Below are 19,134 nucleotides of genomic sequence, written 5' to 3'. Positions count from 1 at the left end.
AGCGTATTAATTACAACACTGACCGGAACTACAATATCCAATGTAAATAAACATGACGGCTGCTGAAATATCGCTGGGCATTGTGAGATTTGATAATGTCATTGTAAATTTATGTGCAAAATAAAAAATAAAATAAAAAAACACTTTTATTACAACGAAAACAAGACCAAGGTCTGCAATATCGTACAAAATGCACATCGGTTGAAATCACCAATGTCGGCAATGGAAACAATTTTAACGCTCATGCAATTTATCAGAAATGTCGTCTGTTACACTGCACTGATCAACAGGGGTTCGTTATAAATGTCTGAATACACATATTCTATAGACCTACTGACACATATATGTTACAGACCTACTGATATGAGTCACAGCACAAATAAACATTCGTCATTTCAGACATTTGTAACGAACCTGTGCTCCGTCGCAAGATCATTCACTTCAAACGCTAGCGCGCATTATGTTGTTTGCTTGCAAAGCTGTGTCATTCAAATAGATCATAAATACCATACAAAAACAGTTTAATGCTTAAGAACGAAATTGTGTGGACTGTCGATAAGGCGGGCATTTTCAATTTTAATTATAAATTATAAGTTAAAAAAGAACGTAAGAGGCAGAGAAAACGTAAATATAAGTATTGAACTGTTTTGTATGGTATTTATGATCTATTTGAATGAAACAGCTTTGCAAGCAAACAAATCATAATGCGCTAGCGTGCATTATGGTGTTTGCTTGCAAAGCAGTGTTATTCAAATAGATCATAAATACCATACAAAAACACTTCAATGCTTAAATATGGACGAGTCTGAGATCCTGTATGATCATACACGCAACCGAAAGATGTTGTGTATATTTGCAATTTTGTTTATATTAATAACAAAAAATGTCACCTATTTTTCATTTGCTGCGAATTTGTGACGTCATCGTATTGTTCCTTGTGACGTCATTACTCGTAATATTGCACATATTAGCTTACTTATTGAAAATGTATGTAATGGTGATAGTATACAGCAAAGCCGCCTGGATACTTGATAAATAAAATATGGATATCGTTCTAGAAAGGTTTATTCAACAGATACACATCCTTTAAAAATTGTTTCGAATCCAAAGTTGATATAATTGTTATTATTTATCGAGACATTTTAATAAGTAGCCTACCGAAGTTTTTTCTAGGTAAAGTTTAGTGCCTCTATGCAAACACATGTCGGACATGTTCACTGCAACGTTTTACGGTAAATTCCAAATGCGCATGTTGGTGTCAATGCTCAATATATTCGACGTCGTTTCCCGTTGAAATGCCAGAGATGTTGAACTGCGCGTTTTCGGTTTTCCAACCAATGTCTCGGTCTAAAGTAAGGGGGGTTTGTTGTCACTATGTTCCGGGGTTGTTAACACCTCGTGCTGTGTTACTTACTGACGTCGCCTGGCGTTTATTTGATTTACCTGTTTCACACCTAACGAGCTACATCGCCAGGTTATGCATTATTTAGTGAGATAACAGATGTCAGATGTTATTATACATCGTGACAGCCGACATATCTCTTTTCCTTCGGTACGTGTTGCCCACCGCCATTCTCCTCGGCTCACTGTTGAAGAACAAATAAATCTTCGTTATATTTCCACCAATTATCAAGCAGACGTTCGGCGTTACATCTGTGTTGGCATAATATCGAGGGATATTGTTTAAGATATTAATAAAGGAAGATCGTTAAAACGAGGGTATATAAGAGATAGTATCATATAGAGAGTTTGTTATAGAAAGATTAGTAGGGATTATAAAAGATTTACAATGTTACAGATTGCCAGAAGGAGATTGTTAAAGCAAGGTTGTTAAAGCAAGGTTGTTAAAGATATGTTAACGACACTATGTGCCCAGCTTGGATTGGAGAAGCGATTGGCAAAGGTATAGGTACTATTTGTATTACAATCGTTAACTGGTGAAACGATGAAACTGGCAAGGATTTTATACATTTGTTTTTGATAACATCATATTCGACCACGTTCATAGGCAGAACCTATGGTATAATTTATTTAAGAAGGTAAAGAAGCATTTAGAATGTTGTGTGGGGTATAAAGAACATATGACACATTTTCATTTACTGTGATAATGGATTGCTGTAAGTGGAATTTGTTTCCCTAAATCGTAAACTTTTGTGAAATTAGTTTTTAACAGATGGTTGCTCTTCTATAAAACAAGAGGCCCAGAGGACCTGTTTCGCTCACATGAATATGTTTAAAATAATTGGTATGAAGTAAATATATAGCACTCGATAGTAGGTGCTGTAAGTACATATGAAATTGCAGAAAGATCCATCAAGTACTTGAGATATAGCGAGAACAAACTTCAAACAGAGCCCCACCCCTATGCCCCTAGGGCATAGGGGTGGGGCTCTGTTTATACAGAATTGAGTTCCCTTGGCCCAGGAATGCTCCAGACTAAACTAGGATAACATCCCTTAATCCCTATGGTAGAAGAAGGATTTTAAAGGTTTTACCTCTATTTCCCCTATTGGGCCCGCCCCTCAGGTCCAAGGGGGGCCACACCCACTGTTTATATAAAATTGGTTCCTCTTTACCCAAAGATGCTCCATACCAAATATCACCAAATCCTTTCATTCCTACAGAAGAAGAAGGATTTTAAAGAATAATTTGCTATGTTTCCCCTATTGGGCCCCGCCCCTCTGGCCCCTTGGGGCCCGACCCACGGTTTATACAAAGTTGGTTCCCCTTCACTCAAGGATGCTTCAGACCAAATATGGACCAAATCATTTCATTCCTACAGAATAAGAAGGATTACAAATAATAATTTGCTATGTTTCCCCTATTGGGCCCCGCCCCTCAGGCCCCTGACTGGCAAGACCCACCGTTTATACAAAATTGGTTCCCCCTCACTCAAGGATGCTCCATACCAAATATGGAACAAATCCTTTCATTCCTACAGAAGAAGAAGGATTTTAAGGCATTTGCTTTATTTCCCCTATCAGGCCCCGCCCCTCAGCCCCCAGGGGGACCAGACCCACCGTTTATACAAAATTGGTCCCCCTTCACCCAAGAATGCTTCAGACCCAATATGGACCAAATCCTTTCATTCTTACAGAAGAAGAAGGATTTTAAATAATAATTTGCTATGTTTCCCCTATTGAGCCCCGCCCCTCAGGCCCCTTGGGGGCCAGACCCACGTTTTTTTCAAAATTGTTCCCCTTCACCCATGGATGCTCCAGACCAAATATGGAACAAATCCTTTCATTCCTACAGAAAAAGAAGGATTTTAAAGCATTTGCTTTATTTCCCCTATCAGGCCCCGCCCCTCAGCCCCCTGGGGGCCCGACCAACGGTTTATACAAAGTTGGTTCCCCTTCACTCAAGGATGCTTCAGACCAAATATGGACCAAATCATTTCATTCCTACAGAATAAGAAGGATTATAAATAATAATTTGCTATGTTTCCCCTATTGGGCCCCGCCCCTCAGGCCCTTGGCTGGCAAGACCCACCGTTTATACAAAATTGGTTCCCCTCACCCAAGGATGCTCCAGACCAAATATGGAACAAATCCTTTCATTCCTACAGAAGAAGAAGGATTTTAAATGATAATTTGCTATGTTTCCCCTATTGAGCCCCGCCCCTCAGGCCCCTGGGGGGCCAGACCCACGGTTTTTCAAAATTGTTCCCCGTCACCCATGCATGCTTCAGACCAAATATGGAACAAATCCTTTCATTCCTACAGAAGAAGGATTTTAAAGAATTTGCTATATTTCCCCTATCGGGCCCCGCCCCTCAGCCCCCAGAGGGGCCAGACCCATCATTTATACAAAATTTGTTCCACTTCCCCCAAGGATGCTCCAGACCAAATATGGAACAAATCCTTTCATTCCCCTGGTAGAAGAAGGATTTTTAAGGTTTCACCTCTATTTCCCCTATTGGGCCCCGCCCCTCTGCCCCCAGGGGCCCACACCCACCGTTTATACAAAATTGAGTCCCCTTGGCCTTAGGATGCTCCAGACCAAATTTAGTCAAAATCTACTTGGCCGTTCAGGACTAGTAGCGTTTTAAAGGGAAAGTTGACGGACGGACGACGGACGACGGTATGGCATAAGCTCACCATGGTCCTTTGGATCAGGTGAGCTAAAAAGCAAGTCAACGAATCTATTCCTGGAGGTATGCGGGTGATTACAAATAATATTCCAGTATACTGATAACTGAGATCCACATTTCGTTGTAAATACATCAGAAGGTAAGTTGATAGTTTTCCTAAACGGTGGTATATTAAGAGAGAATAATAAGTGGTGTTTTGACGGAAGTATGTTTGATAAGGTAGGCAATAAAACTGGTGGAAACTAACCTTGAGCTAGGTAGAAAAGCATTGTATTTGTAACCAAATGTAAGCAAGGATAAGAACGTTCTAATGTTGAAACAAAACTTCCTGTTTTGATAATATTGGCTGTACTTTATTCAAACATAAAGGAACCGATGTAAAGAAGTCACATTAAGCTATTTTAAATGATTATTTGGTGTTTAGTTGCTCTACCATCTGTGATCATGTTTTCACATCACCTTATCTATTGTGAGGACGCTATACCATAAACAAACACATCCTCGACTCAGATGGGATCACAGTCTTTTCCCAATACCTTTCTATCGCATTAAATTATTTTTCATTATACAAGCACTTGAAACAAATGTAATAAAAACAGTTGCGTTAATCGACAAATGACCATCTGCTGTCTCCGCGATATGTGTCTTATATCCTGTTCAATCTCGCTGTTTGCTCGTATAAGGCGACTAATGTGGTGTCCTCCAAGAATCTGCTGCTGATATATTGCTCTGTATGTTCAGGATCGTGCAATGGATAACAGAATTTATATTGCAATCCTGCATGGGTGACGCGATTATCGAGTGAAATTCTCAGTTATAATTAAGATTTCTTGGTTTCTAGAATTTATCTAACTATCATAACATCAAAGAGTGTATGGCAGAAGAAAGCCTGTGAATTGACGTCATTTAGAATTCGACATCCAAGTGGATCTTCATTTCCGAGACTATCTAATTACAAAACCACATACATAATTCATCAGATGGGTTCTGCTAATAATTGTTACTACATTTACACAAGAAATGTTGTGAGTTACCTGCAAACAGTATACTAATGACATACTGGTACGATTATCTAGAGGGAATATGTACCTTAAGCTATCACCCACTACGTCACTAGTACTACTAGGTGCCTGTTGCTTTAACAAAAAGAAAAAGGATAATTTCAATAATGAAAAGTCGTCTGGCTTTACTTCAATGACGAGCAGTTGTGGAAAGTGTGAATTCTAAGAGATACAATCAAACATTCGTGTGGTTAACGAGCCTGAAGTTAAAGCAGCACGCACAGGACGAGGTACTTACGTAATTATAAGTGTTTAGTTGAGGACAGACACACCGAGCTTGTTTAACTCCGGTCTGGAACGCCGTCATATACATCTGGGTTGAGGACCGGGACAGGTAAGTTTATTTACGTACGCTAATTACAATTATTGACACATATTGTTGCCCTGAGTGCAGTTAAATTCGAGAATATAAAGGACCCAAATATTTCTCAAAAATATTAAACATCAGTTGAACATTACTGTGTTATATATAATGAACATCAGCGTTACCTTTATTTCTGAGTAGCTTAGCTCAGAGGTGGGGGTCATTACACTCTATGGAGAGCTAAGAGCTCGGTAATAGACTGTGAGTAGCTTGGCTCAGAGGTGGGGGTCATACACTCTATGGAGAGCTAAGAGCCCGGTAATAGACTGTGAGTACCTTGGCTCAGAGGTGGGGTCATTACACTGTACGGAGAACTAAGAGCTCGGTAATAGACTGTTGGTAGTATACAGTTTTACGTTTTCTTTAAGAACAGTGCTGATTATGGCTGATGTAAATTTAACAGTTTTTCGGTATTTATTTCAGAACTGACATATTTTTGTATGATTTGGACTTTATAAACGACTTGTCAGACGAAACCTGTAAATGTTTAAAAAAAGTTGCCTTGAATACAAATTAATTATTTATCACTGTATCTCCCCTCCGGGATGTTATTGTTGACGTGGAGGTATGTCGAGGGATAACACTCGTAAAATGGGACGGTGCAGAAAAGTTGATCATTTTTAGGTCACCTGAGCTTTAGCTCAAGTGACCTATTGCTATCCGTTTTCGTCCGTCGTCGTCCGTCGTCCGTTAACATTTTACATTTCAAACTTAAAGTCAAGTTCTGCTGGACCGATTGAACTGAAAGTTGGTAGGAATGATCGCCTCATGGTCCTGACAAAGTGTTGTTATTTTTCGGGTCGATCAGAAATCCAATATGGCCGCCACGGCCGCCATTTTGAAAACCTATTTCAAACTTAAAGTCAAGTTCTGCTGGACCGATTGAACTGAAAGTTGGTAGGAATGATCGCCTCATGGTCCTGACAAAGTGTTGTTATTTTTCGGGTCGATCAGAAATCCAATATGGCCGCCACGGCCGCCATTTTGAAAACCTATTTCAAACTTAAAGTCAAGTTCTGCTGGACCGATTGAACTGAAAGTTGGTAGGAATGATCGCCTCATGGTCCTGACAAAGTGTTGTTATTTTTCGGGTCGATCAGAAATCCAATATGGCCGCCACGGCCGCCATTTTGAAAACCTATTTCAAACTTAAAGTCAAGTTCTGCTGGACCGATTGAACTGAAAGTTGGTAGGAATGATCGCCTCATGGTCCTGACAAAGTGTTGTTATTTTTCGGGTCGATCAGAAATCCAATATGGCCGCCACGGCCGCCATTTTGAAAACCTATTTCAAACTTAAAGTCAAGTTCTGCTGGACCGATTGAACTGAAAGTTGGTAGGAATGATCGCCTCATGGTCCTGACAAAGTGTTGTTATTTTTCGGGTCGATCAGAAATCCAATATGGCCGCCACGGCCGCCATTTTGAAAACCTATTTCAAACTTAAAGTCAAGTTCTGCTGGACCGATTGAACTGAAAGTTGGTAGGAATGATCGCCTCATGGTCCTGACAAAGTGTTGTTATTTTTCGGGTCGATCAGAAATCCAATATGGCCGCCACGGCCGCCATTTTGAAAACCTATTTCAAACTTAAAGTCAAGTTCTGCTGGACCGATTGAACTGAAAGTTGGTAGGAATGATCGCCTCATGGTCCTGACAAAGTGTTGTTATTTTTCGGGTCGATCAGAAATCCAATATGGCCGCCACGGCCGCCATTTTGAAAACCTATTTCAAACTTAAAGTCAAGTTCTGCTGGACCGATTGAACTGAAAGTTGGTAGGAATGATCGCCTCATGGTCCTGACAAAGTGTTGTTATTTTTCGGGTCGATCAGAAATCCAATATGGCCGCCACGGCCGCCATTTTGAAAACCTATTTCAAACTTAAAGTCAAGTTCTGCTGGACCGATTGAACTGAAAGTTGGTAGGAATGATCGCCTCATGGTCCTGACAAAGTGTTGTTATTTTTCGGGTCGATCAGAAATCCAATATGGCCGCCACGGCCGCCATTTTGAAAACCTATTTCAAACTTAAAGTCAAGTTCTGCTGGACCGATTGAACTGAAAGTTGGTAGGAATGATCGCCTCATGGTCCTGACAAAGTGTTGTTATTTTTCGGGTCGATCAGAAATCCAATATGGCCGCCACGGCCGCCATTTTGAAAACCTATTTCAAACTTAAAGTCAAGTTCTGCTGGACCGATTGAACTGAAAGTTGGTAGGAATGATCGCCTCATGGTCCTGACAAAGTGTTGTTATTTTTCGGGTCGATCAGAAATCCAATATGGCCGCCACGGCCGCCATTTTGAAAACCTATTTCAAACTTAAAGTCAAGTTCTGCTGGACCGATTGAACTGAAAGTTGGTAGGAATGATCGCCTCATGGTCCTGACAAAGTGTTGTTATTTTTCGGGTCGATCAGAAATCCAATATGGCCGCCACGGCCGCCATTTTGAAAACCTATTTCAAACTTAAAGTCAAGTTCTGCTGGACCGATTGAACTTAAAGTTTGTAGGAATGATCGACTCATGGTCCTGACAAAGTGTTGTTATTTTTCGGGTCAATCAGAAATACAATTTGGCTGCCATGGCCGCTATTTTGCTACTAAGTTCTAATAGGCCGATCTCACTTAAAATTGGTCTAGGAATGATCAGCTCATGGTCCTGACAAAGTTAAGTTAACATTATACTATTTTTTACTCAAATTGGTACATATTTCAACCACAAAAATAAATACTGTAGACTCAGGTGACCGTTAAGGCCCATGGGCCTCTTGTTTAAGATTGTCGTGGAGTGTAGTAATGAAGTGTCCTGTTGTAGGTAATAAACACGTTTTGATGCAGTATGATCTTTGATATACACCGAGAAATTGTTAAAGTACAAAGGAATTTCAAATGAACACTGTGTTCTTCTTGACACTAATTGTCTTTAAAAGCCGAATTATGTGCGTGTTTATACTTCGCTTTATATTTATAGGGTTGCTTATGTGCTCATTTTCTGTTTTCAGTGAACTTTATCGAATTTATTAGTTATTTCTCAGTAGCTGTGAGGCAAGACCGTTACATGTTTTGTATGTTACATGTTAATTTATCAACATCAACATTCTTTTAAGTTATGTGGGATAAATTATGATGTTTCACAGATTATTTAAATCATATGTGCTGAGTAAGTACTGGTGTACCAGCCACTTACACGCATTGTCGCCGACTCCGGCAATGGCGATATTTTAACAGATCAACAACAATATTACGGAACAGCCTTCCTACGTCCATCGGGATATTGATACCGTTAGCCGTTTTCAATAAATCATGGAAAATCCATCTGTTCAATACAGCCTCTAATTAGGTAGTTCGAAATGAATAACATGTTTCACCATGTCCTGTTCTACTGGATATTTTGATGCTAGTTTTTGTCTTTATTTTAGCTTAACGAACGAAGATATTTGTGTTAAGCGCGTAAGGGATGTTTTTGTAAAAGATAGAGCGCTGAAAACATTCAGTATATGTCACTCCCCAAAAATTGAAGTATAAAATGGGTATAAATAAGATGAACAAACACATTTAGAACTAGTAGTTACATCATATATTACTGCACAAATCAGATTAGTTTATCTGAAATTTAACAGAAGCGGCCTTAAATTGATTTGATTGAACTGTTGTCAGAATATTTATTAATTTGGTTTGGATTTGGATATTGAAACCGAGTTATTTTCTACTTTTTTTTTTATAAATTAACTGTCAAATCATCATGCAAGAAATTAAACTTATTTAAATTCATTTCGTCTCGCCGCGACGAATTAGCGGAAGCGAGACTTAGGCGTTGGTTTTCCGGCGGCGGCGGCGGCGGCGGCGGCGGCGGCGGCGGCGGCGGCGGCGTCAACTTAAGTTTTAGCGTTTAACTTAGTCTCACTGAAAGTAGAACATAGATGCATCTTACTGACTTAGGTAGTACATCTCAACTCATGCATCAAATGCTGGATGCGGCATACCTTTCATGGTCCATTGACTTTGTTAGCATCTCCATCAACATAATTGTTATTGCTTTTAAGTTAGTTTCTCTAGTATATGCATTGCCATGATGGTCAAAGCGGGACAGAGGCGAGACAACCCGAACGGCTTGTTATTATAGCGGGTACGGTATACATACATGTATATCATGTACTGAAGCACGTGTATTCCTTACTTAGTGCAAATGTACCAAAGAATATCAAGATTCAACATGCTTTTAAATACTTGTTTGATGTCAGAGTACATACAAGTGATCTGAAAATAGAAAACATTTGCTTTTAACTGGAAAGATACTATCTTATTACGTAAACTCAATGTGAACAAAGGTCTGTTAATATTGAAAGCCAGACCTGTACAAGATTAGCCGTTAGTGGTCGCCACACACATACAGCTGATTTACAACTGACTAAGGGTGGCAGGTTTATGTCGCGATTATACAAGTCACGGAACCTTTATCATTAAACATAAATATTTATACACCACATTTTTCAATTTCCAGGACATATGTAGGTCTATGCATCCTATAGCGACAACCTACCATTACAGATCACTCACTTGTATGTTTTAGACCATTTTGAACAAGTGGCTTTTTTTATATATATATAATTTTTTTTTATTAATGAAATAAAATAAAAACGATTAAATAATAACAATAAATACAAAACTGATTTTATTGTCATAAGACTTTCAGCCAAGAAAAAAAATCTGCTTCACAGAATCTTGATTCTCGAAGATTAGTCACAAATAGAAGATACAGTTCCTGTGAAACTATAACACATACTAAATGTATCTGTCATCATGTCTGTAGAAAGTTCAGGCCACAACTACTTGTAGATTGGTTGACGTTCACGATAAGCTGACGGCCCATTGCTTTGTCTTTGAGAGTTTTCATCTTGTTGAGTTCCAAATACTATAGTTAGTAAATGGTATTGAGGTAAACGCCAATGTATAGCAGTATTAGACTAAACTTAATGTATTGGGATATGGTTAATATTCAAAATTTAAAGTTTTGGTTTAATAATGCTGTTTCCAAATATGTATGCATGAACATGCTGAAGCATTAATTCCTCTTTAGTATAGATTAAATCAGTAGTACCAGAGCACTCAGACGGGTATTTACTAGTTTTCAACAGTCAGTAATCATGAACCCGCTCTCGTGCTCAAATTCAAATTCAGAACTCAAGCCTAATTTCTTTTGTCAGTGATAGATCGATAAAAAATCATTTTTTGTCAATGATTTGTAAGAAATTTGGAAAGACTTTAAGACGAATACTGTTTTCAATGTTTTGACGGTGTTAGACGTCGTGAGGCACAGTATTTTATGAATTCACGGTTTCATAAATACAGGCCCTCTATTTGTCACCAATACCACATATAGGCATAGAATCGTTGTCTGAAAGTCAAAATGAACATATTTCTTTTTAGTCCCCACCGGTACCGTTTGGGGAGGGGGCATAGGTTTGCACTTCGTCCGTCCTTCCGTCGGATAAATTCTTTTTCTCGGGACACATCTTCTACTCCCGGAGTAACCAGATTTGATGTACAAGGACCTATGACCTTTACTTTTGAAAATGCTTGTCCGGTGCATATCTTGTGTACTATTTCACATGGAGTAATCAGTTTTGGTGTACAATGACATCTTGGGATGGCGGAGTGCAGAGTGCCATAATTAGTTCAATGTGATCTATGACTTGAACTTTGACCTTAATTAGCCTTTGAAAATGCTTGTCCGGTGTATATCTTGTGTACTATTTCACATGGAGTAATCAGTTTTGGTGTACAATGACATCTTGGGATGGCGGAGTGCAGAGTGCCATAATTAGTTCAATGTGATCTATGACTTGAACTTTGACCTTAATTAGCCGTTGAAAATGCTTGTCCGGGGCATATCTTCTGTACTATTTCACCTGGAGTAATCAGATTTGGTGTACAAGGACATCTTGGAATGACAGAGTGCAAGAATTAGGTCACTGTGACCTATGCCTTGACTTTTGCCTTTACTTTGGAAAGAATTTCTCCAGGGCATATCTTCTGTACTATTTCACCTGGAGTAATCAGAACTGGTGTAGAAGGACATCTTGGGATGGCGGAGTGCAAGAAGTAGGTCACTATGACCTTACTGTGACTTATGCTTTGACGTTTGACCTTACCTTTAACAAAACATTTTTTACATTACAAAGATGCTTTTTATGTTGTATTATGTATCAGGATACTTTCTTAATAGCAGGTACATACGTGTACTGTTTGTTTAATATATAAATCATTACCGGTGGGGGACTATCGATTACCTTGCAATACGTTACTTTGTTGAAAAATTCTTTGGTTTTATTATAGCATTATCCTTTTACAAAATTGCAGTGAACTAACGAAGACAGTACATTAGTAGATTGTTGAAAGAGCATACAACATGTCGTTGTACAGCAACCAAATACATTGTAACATCTGTCCTCCTTATGACGGTAAAGGTAACGTTTTGATGATCGTGGATAAATAAATAAGATTTAGTTTGAAAGGTACAATTATGCCAATTTCAGTTGAATGAAAGAATTAAAACATTGAAAAACTAACTGTCACTTTAGCCGCCTTGCGCCCAGCATGTTTACCATTACATTATACCACTGTAGTGTAGCCTGCACGTTGAGAAAAGTTGGGACTGTTTAAAAGATGGCGGCTGCCAAAACAAGTAGAAGGTGAGTCCTCAGAACATGTTCGATTTTTCTACTTGAAAACATTTTAGCGATCAACGGATGCACTGAAGCAAATGATAATAGATAAGACAGTTATGAAACACTAAAATTTCACTCCGGAAAAATATCTTTATTAAAACTCAATGTTTGCAAGGTGACGGGAGCCGGCAATCGGGACGTTCAGTCGACGACGAGTTTGAATTTGAACTGGTCGCAAAATGTCCTTTACACAAGTAGTAAAATGCATTGTAAAGAGGTGACCCTTGATATGGGTTAATAAGTTAAGAAGTTAGAAGCCTTTACAGATGAATACTAATCTAAACTGGTCGCAAAATGTCCTGTAAACCAGAAATATGCATTTTAAAGAGGTGACCTATATTTATATTTGTGCGGTTTGGACACTCCGTACCTTACGACTGTGTACGGTTGGACATTGAATGCAAAGTTGAAAAAATGTACGGTTGGGACTGCATATTCGTCAATAGCAATTGGGACTTCCATTACTGAAATGTTGTTAGTCTTTATAATTGCAGATACAAAATAACACATTAGACACACTGCAGATTTTCATCCCCAAAGCTACATGCGTAACAGTAGTGCGTCTCCATTGGTAAAAATGTGGTTATTTTTTTGTATCTGCAATTACAAATACAAACAAACATTTTAGTGATGGAAGTCCCAACCGCTCAATCGTTGTGGGAATATGCAGTCCCAACCGTACACTTTTACAACTGTGCATCCAATGTCACAACCGTACGCAGTCGTAAGTATAAATCTAGGTCACCTCTTTAAAATGCATCTTACTACTTGTGTAAAGGACATTTTGTGACCAGTTCAAATTCAAACTCGTCATCGACTGAACGTCCCGATTGCCGGCTCCCGTCACCTTGCAAACACTGTATTTTAATATAGATGCTTTCCTGGAGTGGAATTTTAGTATTTCATAACTGTCTTATCTATTATCACTTGCTTCAGTGCATCCGTTGATCGCTAAAATGTTTTCAAGTAGAAAAATCGACAGCCGCCATCTTTTAAACCGTCCCAACTTTTCTCAACGTACAAGCTACACTACAGTGTATACGGCACAATCAAACAATGACATTTACGTGTGCTAGAGAATGTCAATGCTTGTCAATACTACCAATTAGTACATTATGTAAGATAAGATATTTTTAACTCACTTGAAAATCTCAAATTAAATGTAAAAACTTTGTAAGGTCCTATATCATATATAGGCTTATTTCTTATATAAATGTTTACCACCATGAATATCAAAAGATATTGATGTGGAAATAGAGTCCACTGATATCCTATATATTTCTATTTAACATATTCATGTATTACAGCAGGCACGACAGATGATGGATCACAACATTGATATTTATAACGACAAGGTAGTTACAATAGTCATCGAAGTTGCAAAATAGAACTTACTTTATTGCGCTAAGATTTCACAGTCGCATGTTTTATCGCATGCAGACTGAACATCCCATGATGTATCCCCCTCACAAATCTCCCATAAGGAGATAAAAATAACCCTTAACTAAGTATACCTCGTAATTCATTTAAATGTTGACAATGCAGGGAGTAGTTTAACCACACTAGGTCACACCAGATTGATGTGTTTCTACACTGTAAACAAGGTTTTTGTTTAAACATTTAAAGTACAGTCGTCATTATGATTTGGACATGTTTTAAAAATAGTTACCTACGGCCGTTTTTATTATCTACAGTTAATTAACACACGAATGAGTAGATACCAGAGTAGGTACGGCATACTGAAGGTCGCAAGTACGGTAAGGAGGGACAGGGAAGGGAAGGGAAGGGAAGGGGGGGGNTACGACCCTATAGTCTTAAGCCTAATTGATAAATACCTGTTGAGGTAGGGACTTGTGTCAGATGTCAAATGTTGTCGTAGACTTGTGATACTGTCATTAACATTTACGTGAGAAATTTTTAAAAAAGTACTATTGTAAAAAACCGAGCATGTTTAAATTAATTCAGTTATTTAAAGGACAAAACACAAATGAATTAGCAAAATTGGCCAAATACATTAAAGATGCAAATTCAAGAAGAGCTTTATTAACATAAGTAGTTATGCTCTCCGAGTGTTTTGTCTCGTCTGTGTATTTATTAGTATTTTCGATATTTGTCAATGTTATGAGAAAGTATATATATATATATATATATATCATGTATATGTGTTACACTGATGAGTCGCAAGACTCAAAGTTAATATCAAACTTGAACTGTCATTAACTATACCGTCTGTGGTGTTGTCGGAGTTATTACTATCTGTTGTACATCTGATGACATGACACATATAGCTATCGTCATGGCGATGACGGTAACTTATACATAGGTAATCACAGAAGCGGAAAGAAAACAATGTGTATACTGTCAGAATGTATGTCATTGCGTTTAGATGACAAATGACAAACATCAAGTATTAAATGCATTTCTAGACTGCGGACAAATCATCATCCGCGTCGGTGCACATGTCTCTTTCCCTTTTCTTTTCCTATGAAATTGACCCAGACCGACTTGTTTGTTTACGACGGACGCAAGTCGAATATATGCAGATGTCGATGTAAAAGTCCCCGATTTTCGATATCGAAGGTCCATCCCTGTTTGTATATAACGGAATCATATATTTAAAGTTGAGTGTTGTAGATATGAGTACCAATCTAGTAAATTTGTCGGTCCTTATGTTTATATTGATGTGTTTTCCGACGTTCTGAATCCTGACTAAAATTAAACTAGTATTATAAAATTATTGAAGATATTTCAGTAATTTTAATGAAATAGATTGTTTTCCGAGTTTGCAAGAAGACGTATTGGCTAATAACACACATACGAATATAATAAATCTTAAGGAATTACTGAGTTCACATGAGGTATCACTAGCACAGCGACAGTAAGAGAGTCTCCCTTTCGCCAATAAATTATGCATATGACTTTTGTATCAAGACATATTGCTTGGGATCAATCATTTACGAGGAAAACATCTCTAAATTCGTACACTCAGTTTCTGTGAAGTCATCTAGGTGTAAATATTGCTGTATAAATATCAAGAAAAACTAGTTTTGATTATAACGTTGCAGTAGGGTGATAAACATGAGGTGGCGCAAAACGTAAGTTCGGTTTTCATTTTAAACATCTTCCTTTAAAATGTGGGAATAAAATTATTTTTATGTACAATTTAAAGAATTTTAATCTTTTGTGACTGTGGTATTTGTACAATATTCAAGCGATTAAGAATTAATAATTAAACACATCAATAACCCATCAGCGATAAAAATGTCTTAAGACGTCATCGTACAAAAAAACACACTTATTGATCAATAACTAATCAGTATTGATCAGAAACCATTCGCTTTTCAATTCTGTCAATGTTTTTTTTTTTTTATCAATGGTCCATATTTGATGCAAATCTATCGTTTACCAATGTTCGAGCAATAAGAGGTTGAAAAGGGTTATTATTAAAAGTTCAATAATGGTAATTATTCCATATATAATAATATTTACCACGTTAATACATATATATTATTTAATAGTAAAATAATCTGTGGGCTGGTGACTTGAAGTAAGTTTTAGTATTAATGACTTAATAAAGATGTACTGCATACTATTAGCTAATTCATTATCAATCTATCATTGTTTATATAATGATACTATATATCATGCTTGACTGAGCTTAATGCCTTTCTCCTACATATATCATACAACATGTATGGATATAGTAATATAGCATAAATATAACATACATCATACAATATATATGCCAAAATATGGGAAAACCGTTACATGAAAAATATCCATTTATCTTCGAAATCGAAGGGTTACAAACAGAAGATATGGCATTTGTTTTGATCAGGGACCCTTGGATACAGAAGACGGTTTTCAGTTCGTTCCTCCGTGCCCTAGACAAGAGATAATTTGGCTAACACGAGGCCAGTAGGAAAATACTTACATACTCGTGAAGCCATGCTTGATTATTATTGTGAAAGAAAAACAGATTTAAACGATTTTTTCCAAAAGTCATGAAGTTATGAAGATATGATATGAAGAACAGGACACACTTTCACTACAGGTCGTAAGTCAACACGTAGACGTAACTAACGTCTAAATCAAGTTTCACTAAAAGTCGTGTAAGCCTACGTGTGCCCTGAGGTTCGCGGAAGATTAAACGTAACTTACGACAACAAGATGGCATTTGTTTTTATTTTTCACCGTAACTTAAATCGAGCTAACCTGAGGAGAGAGCGGATTTTCCGTGATAGGAGCCAACCGCTAGACATGATCAGGGACCCTTGGATACAGGAGACGGTTTTCAGTTCGTTCCTCCGTGTCCTCGACAAGAGATAATTTGGCGAACACGAGGCCAGTAGGAAAATACTTACATTCTCATGCAGCCATGCTTGATTATTATTGTGAAAGAAAAACAGATTTAAACGATTTTTTCCAAAAGTCATTACACTAAGGTAAGCTAGGACTTAAATAGGATTGACTTCCGGTGGCTCTCGGAGATAGTACAAGTCGAAAATAGAACGGGACAAACACCTTTTGAGTTATATCAATAGTGCAGGATCCAGGTACGGTTTCTGGGAATCGGGACAAGCCCTTACCCTCCAAACAAGCTTGGACATTTCCTGTAGTATGTTATTTCCACATGTGTCTTTTGCTCCCCACCCAATCTCAGGGGATTTGGATTCCCACCTCTGATAAAAAAAAAAATGGATTTTGTAAAATGGACGGTTTGTTTGGATGGGTTGGCTAAGTAAGGTCATTGACTAGTCTGACCAGCTCGCGCGGTGAGACCCAATGTTGACCTTATAGTATTAATTGATTTATTTTCACCCGTGATTAGGTAAATAGTTGATTAGCTCTCGTAGACATTTCCGCCTGGACAGTGGAAGCGCACAGGTGTGTCACCCTAAACAGTTATATTCTTTGTTGTAATGTTTAATACGGTAAAAATCGAATTCACTGTGTAAGATTGACTGACCTCTTCATCACGCTACATCCACAGGTGAGGTGACTGATATGGAAGGGAGACGACAGGGCAATAGGGGCCTTCAGGTAAATATTTAAATTCTTTTTTTTACCTTATAACATGTTTTCACCTGTAATTATTACCTGTCTATGTGATCTGATGGAATGAAACCCGTCTAAACCGGGCATCTTTAACGGACAGGTTTCTCAAAGAATATATTTTATATCCGGAATATAAGCATTTAGAAGTATACAGTGTTCGATTTAAGTTTGTATGACTGTTTTTAAAGCATAGGAAATATTACTGATATAGAAATTCAAATATTTAAGATTCTGGGCATAATTTGACTTGGTGCTTGATCAATAATATGAATAACATGTATTACAAATCCAAAGAAAGATTCAAGTCTAATCAGGTAATAATGTATACAGAGAACATACACAGATTCTTTTTCTCTATAGACCCTGGCCCAAGGGTCGCTGGCCCTCGCCCGCACACACGCCACGGAGGCAGACCTAGGGAACATCGAAAGTCAGCTAGAGAAAGAAATAGCAAGAGAGGAAGCAGCGTCCAAATCGGCTAAACCACTGGCCAGGTAAATACAGTTTCCAAATCGATTAAACCACTGGCCAGGTAAAATCAGCGTCCAAATCGATTAAACCACTGGCCAGGTAAAATCAGCGTCCAAATCGGCTAAACCACTGGCCGGGTAAACTCAGGGTTCAAATCGGCTAAACCACTGGCCAGGTAAACTCAGCGTCCAAATCGGCTAAACCACTGGCCAGGTAAACTCAGCGTCCAAATCGACTTAACCACTGGCCAGGTAAGCTCAGCGTCCAAATCGGCTTAACCACTGGCCAGGTAAACTCAGGGTTCAAATCGGCTTAACCACTGGCCAGGTAAATTCAGCGTCCAAATCGGCTAAACCACTGGCCAGGTAAACTCAGCGTCCAAATCGGCTAAACCCCTGGCGAGGTAAACTCAGGGTTCAAATCGGCTAAACCACTGGCCAGGTAAACTCAGGGTTCAAATCCGGTATAGGTCGCTCAGATCAGAGGTAAAATACTAAGAAAAGGGCAGAGGTCAAGGAAAGATCGGGTAAAGATAGCAAAGATCATGGATAAATTAAGATGATAAAACGCTTTGGTCCCGGTACTAAAAGTCTCTGGCTTTTTGTCTCCTTTTTATTTCGGTAGTTACCGGTTCACAACAACTAACCCGGCTTCCAGCATCTCCATTACTCATCTTGACGTACTCCGTAGATATCGCCCCAGTTTTACTTTATGGAGTGGCAACCAGTTCCCTCCCGATCCTTAGGCCCGTGTCAGTTTCTCTCATCCTACTTCCGGCCCCCAGCTCCAACTTACTTGCGGGTTACCCTCACATCCCGGCACTTTTGTCAACGCCCACACTCCAAAGCCCATTCATCCAAGCTTCTTTGGGGACCATTGAGACCGCCCCATTCTCCAAAGTCTCCTTTTAAATATACCTTACAGCACTTTAAGTTTCTTTGTCCGTCCCTCCACTCTATTACACTGTAACGTTTTTTCATGTATACAATATTTGACTCTGTCTAAAATGAAAATCTTTTTTAAAGACATTATACAAATATTATTGTCATTGTAACAGAGTTCGGCACAAAGGACAGAAATTCCTACACACCAAGCACGTGCTGTTGGTGATCGTCGGCCTTAACGTCCTCGACTGTATTCTGGTATTGGGGGAGCTAATCCTCGACGTCCACTTCATCGTCGGTAAGTTACCGAGTAAACACTTCATCGTGGGTAAGTTACCGAGTAAACTCTTTATCGTCGGTAAGTTACCCAGTAATAACTTCATCGTCGGTAAGTTACCCAGTCAACACTTCATCTTCGGTAAGTTACCGGGTAAACACGGCATCGTCGGTAAGTTACCGGGGAAACAATTCATCATCGG

The 19,134-nt window shown here is 38.6% G+C and overlaps 1 protein-coding gene across 1 annotated transcript in view; it reads left to right on the top strand.

Annotated features, from left to right (window-relative positions):
- Positions 1-12,157: 12,157 nt before the first annotated feature.
- The window catches only part of LOC110450127, a 32,911-nt gene continuing 25,934 nt past the window's right edge, over positions 12,158-19,134 (top strand). The window contains exons 1-4 of the mRNA XM_021497401.1: positions 12,158-12,206; positions 17,236-17,285; positions 17,661-17,794; positions 18,829-18,953. Of these exons, the coding sequence (XP_021353076.1) occupies positions 17,250-17,285; positions 17,661-17,794; positions 18,829-18,953 (295 nt within the window). The 5' untranslated portion in view covers positions 12,158-12,206; positions 17,236-17,249. The remainder of the gene's footprint in view (positions 12,207-17,235; positions 17,286-17,660; positions 17,795-18,828; positions 18,954-19,134) is intronic.

This window comes from Mizuhopecten yessoensis, unplaced genomic scaffold (genome assembly GCF_002113885.1).
Source record: "Mizuhopecten yessoensis strain PY_sf001 unplaced genomic scaffold, ASM211388v2 scaffold4999.3, whole genome shotgun sequence".
NCBI classification, from domain to species: Eukaryota; Metazoa; Mollusca; class Bivalvia; order Pectinida; family Pectinidae; genus Mizuhopecten; species Mizuhopecten yessoensis.
This window is presented reverse-complemented; position numbering and strand designations above follow the sequence as displayed.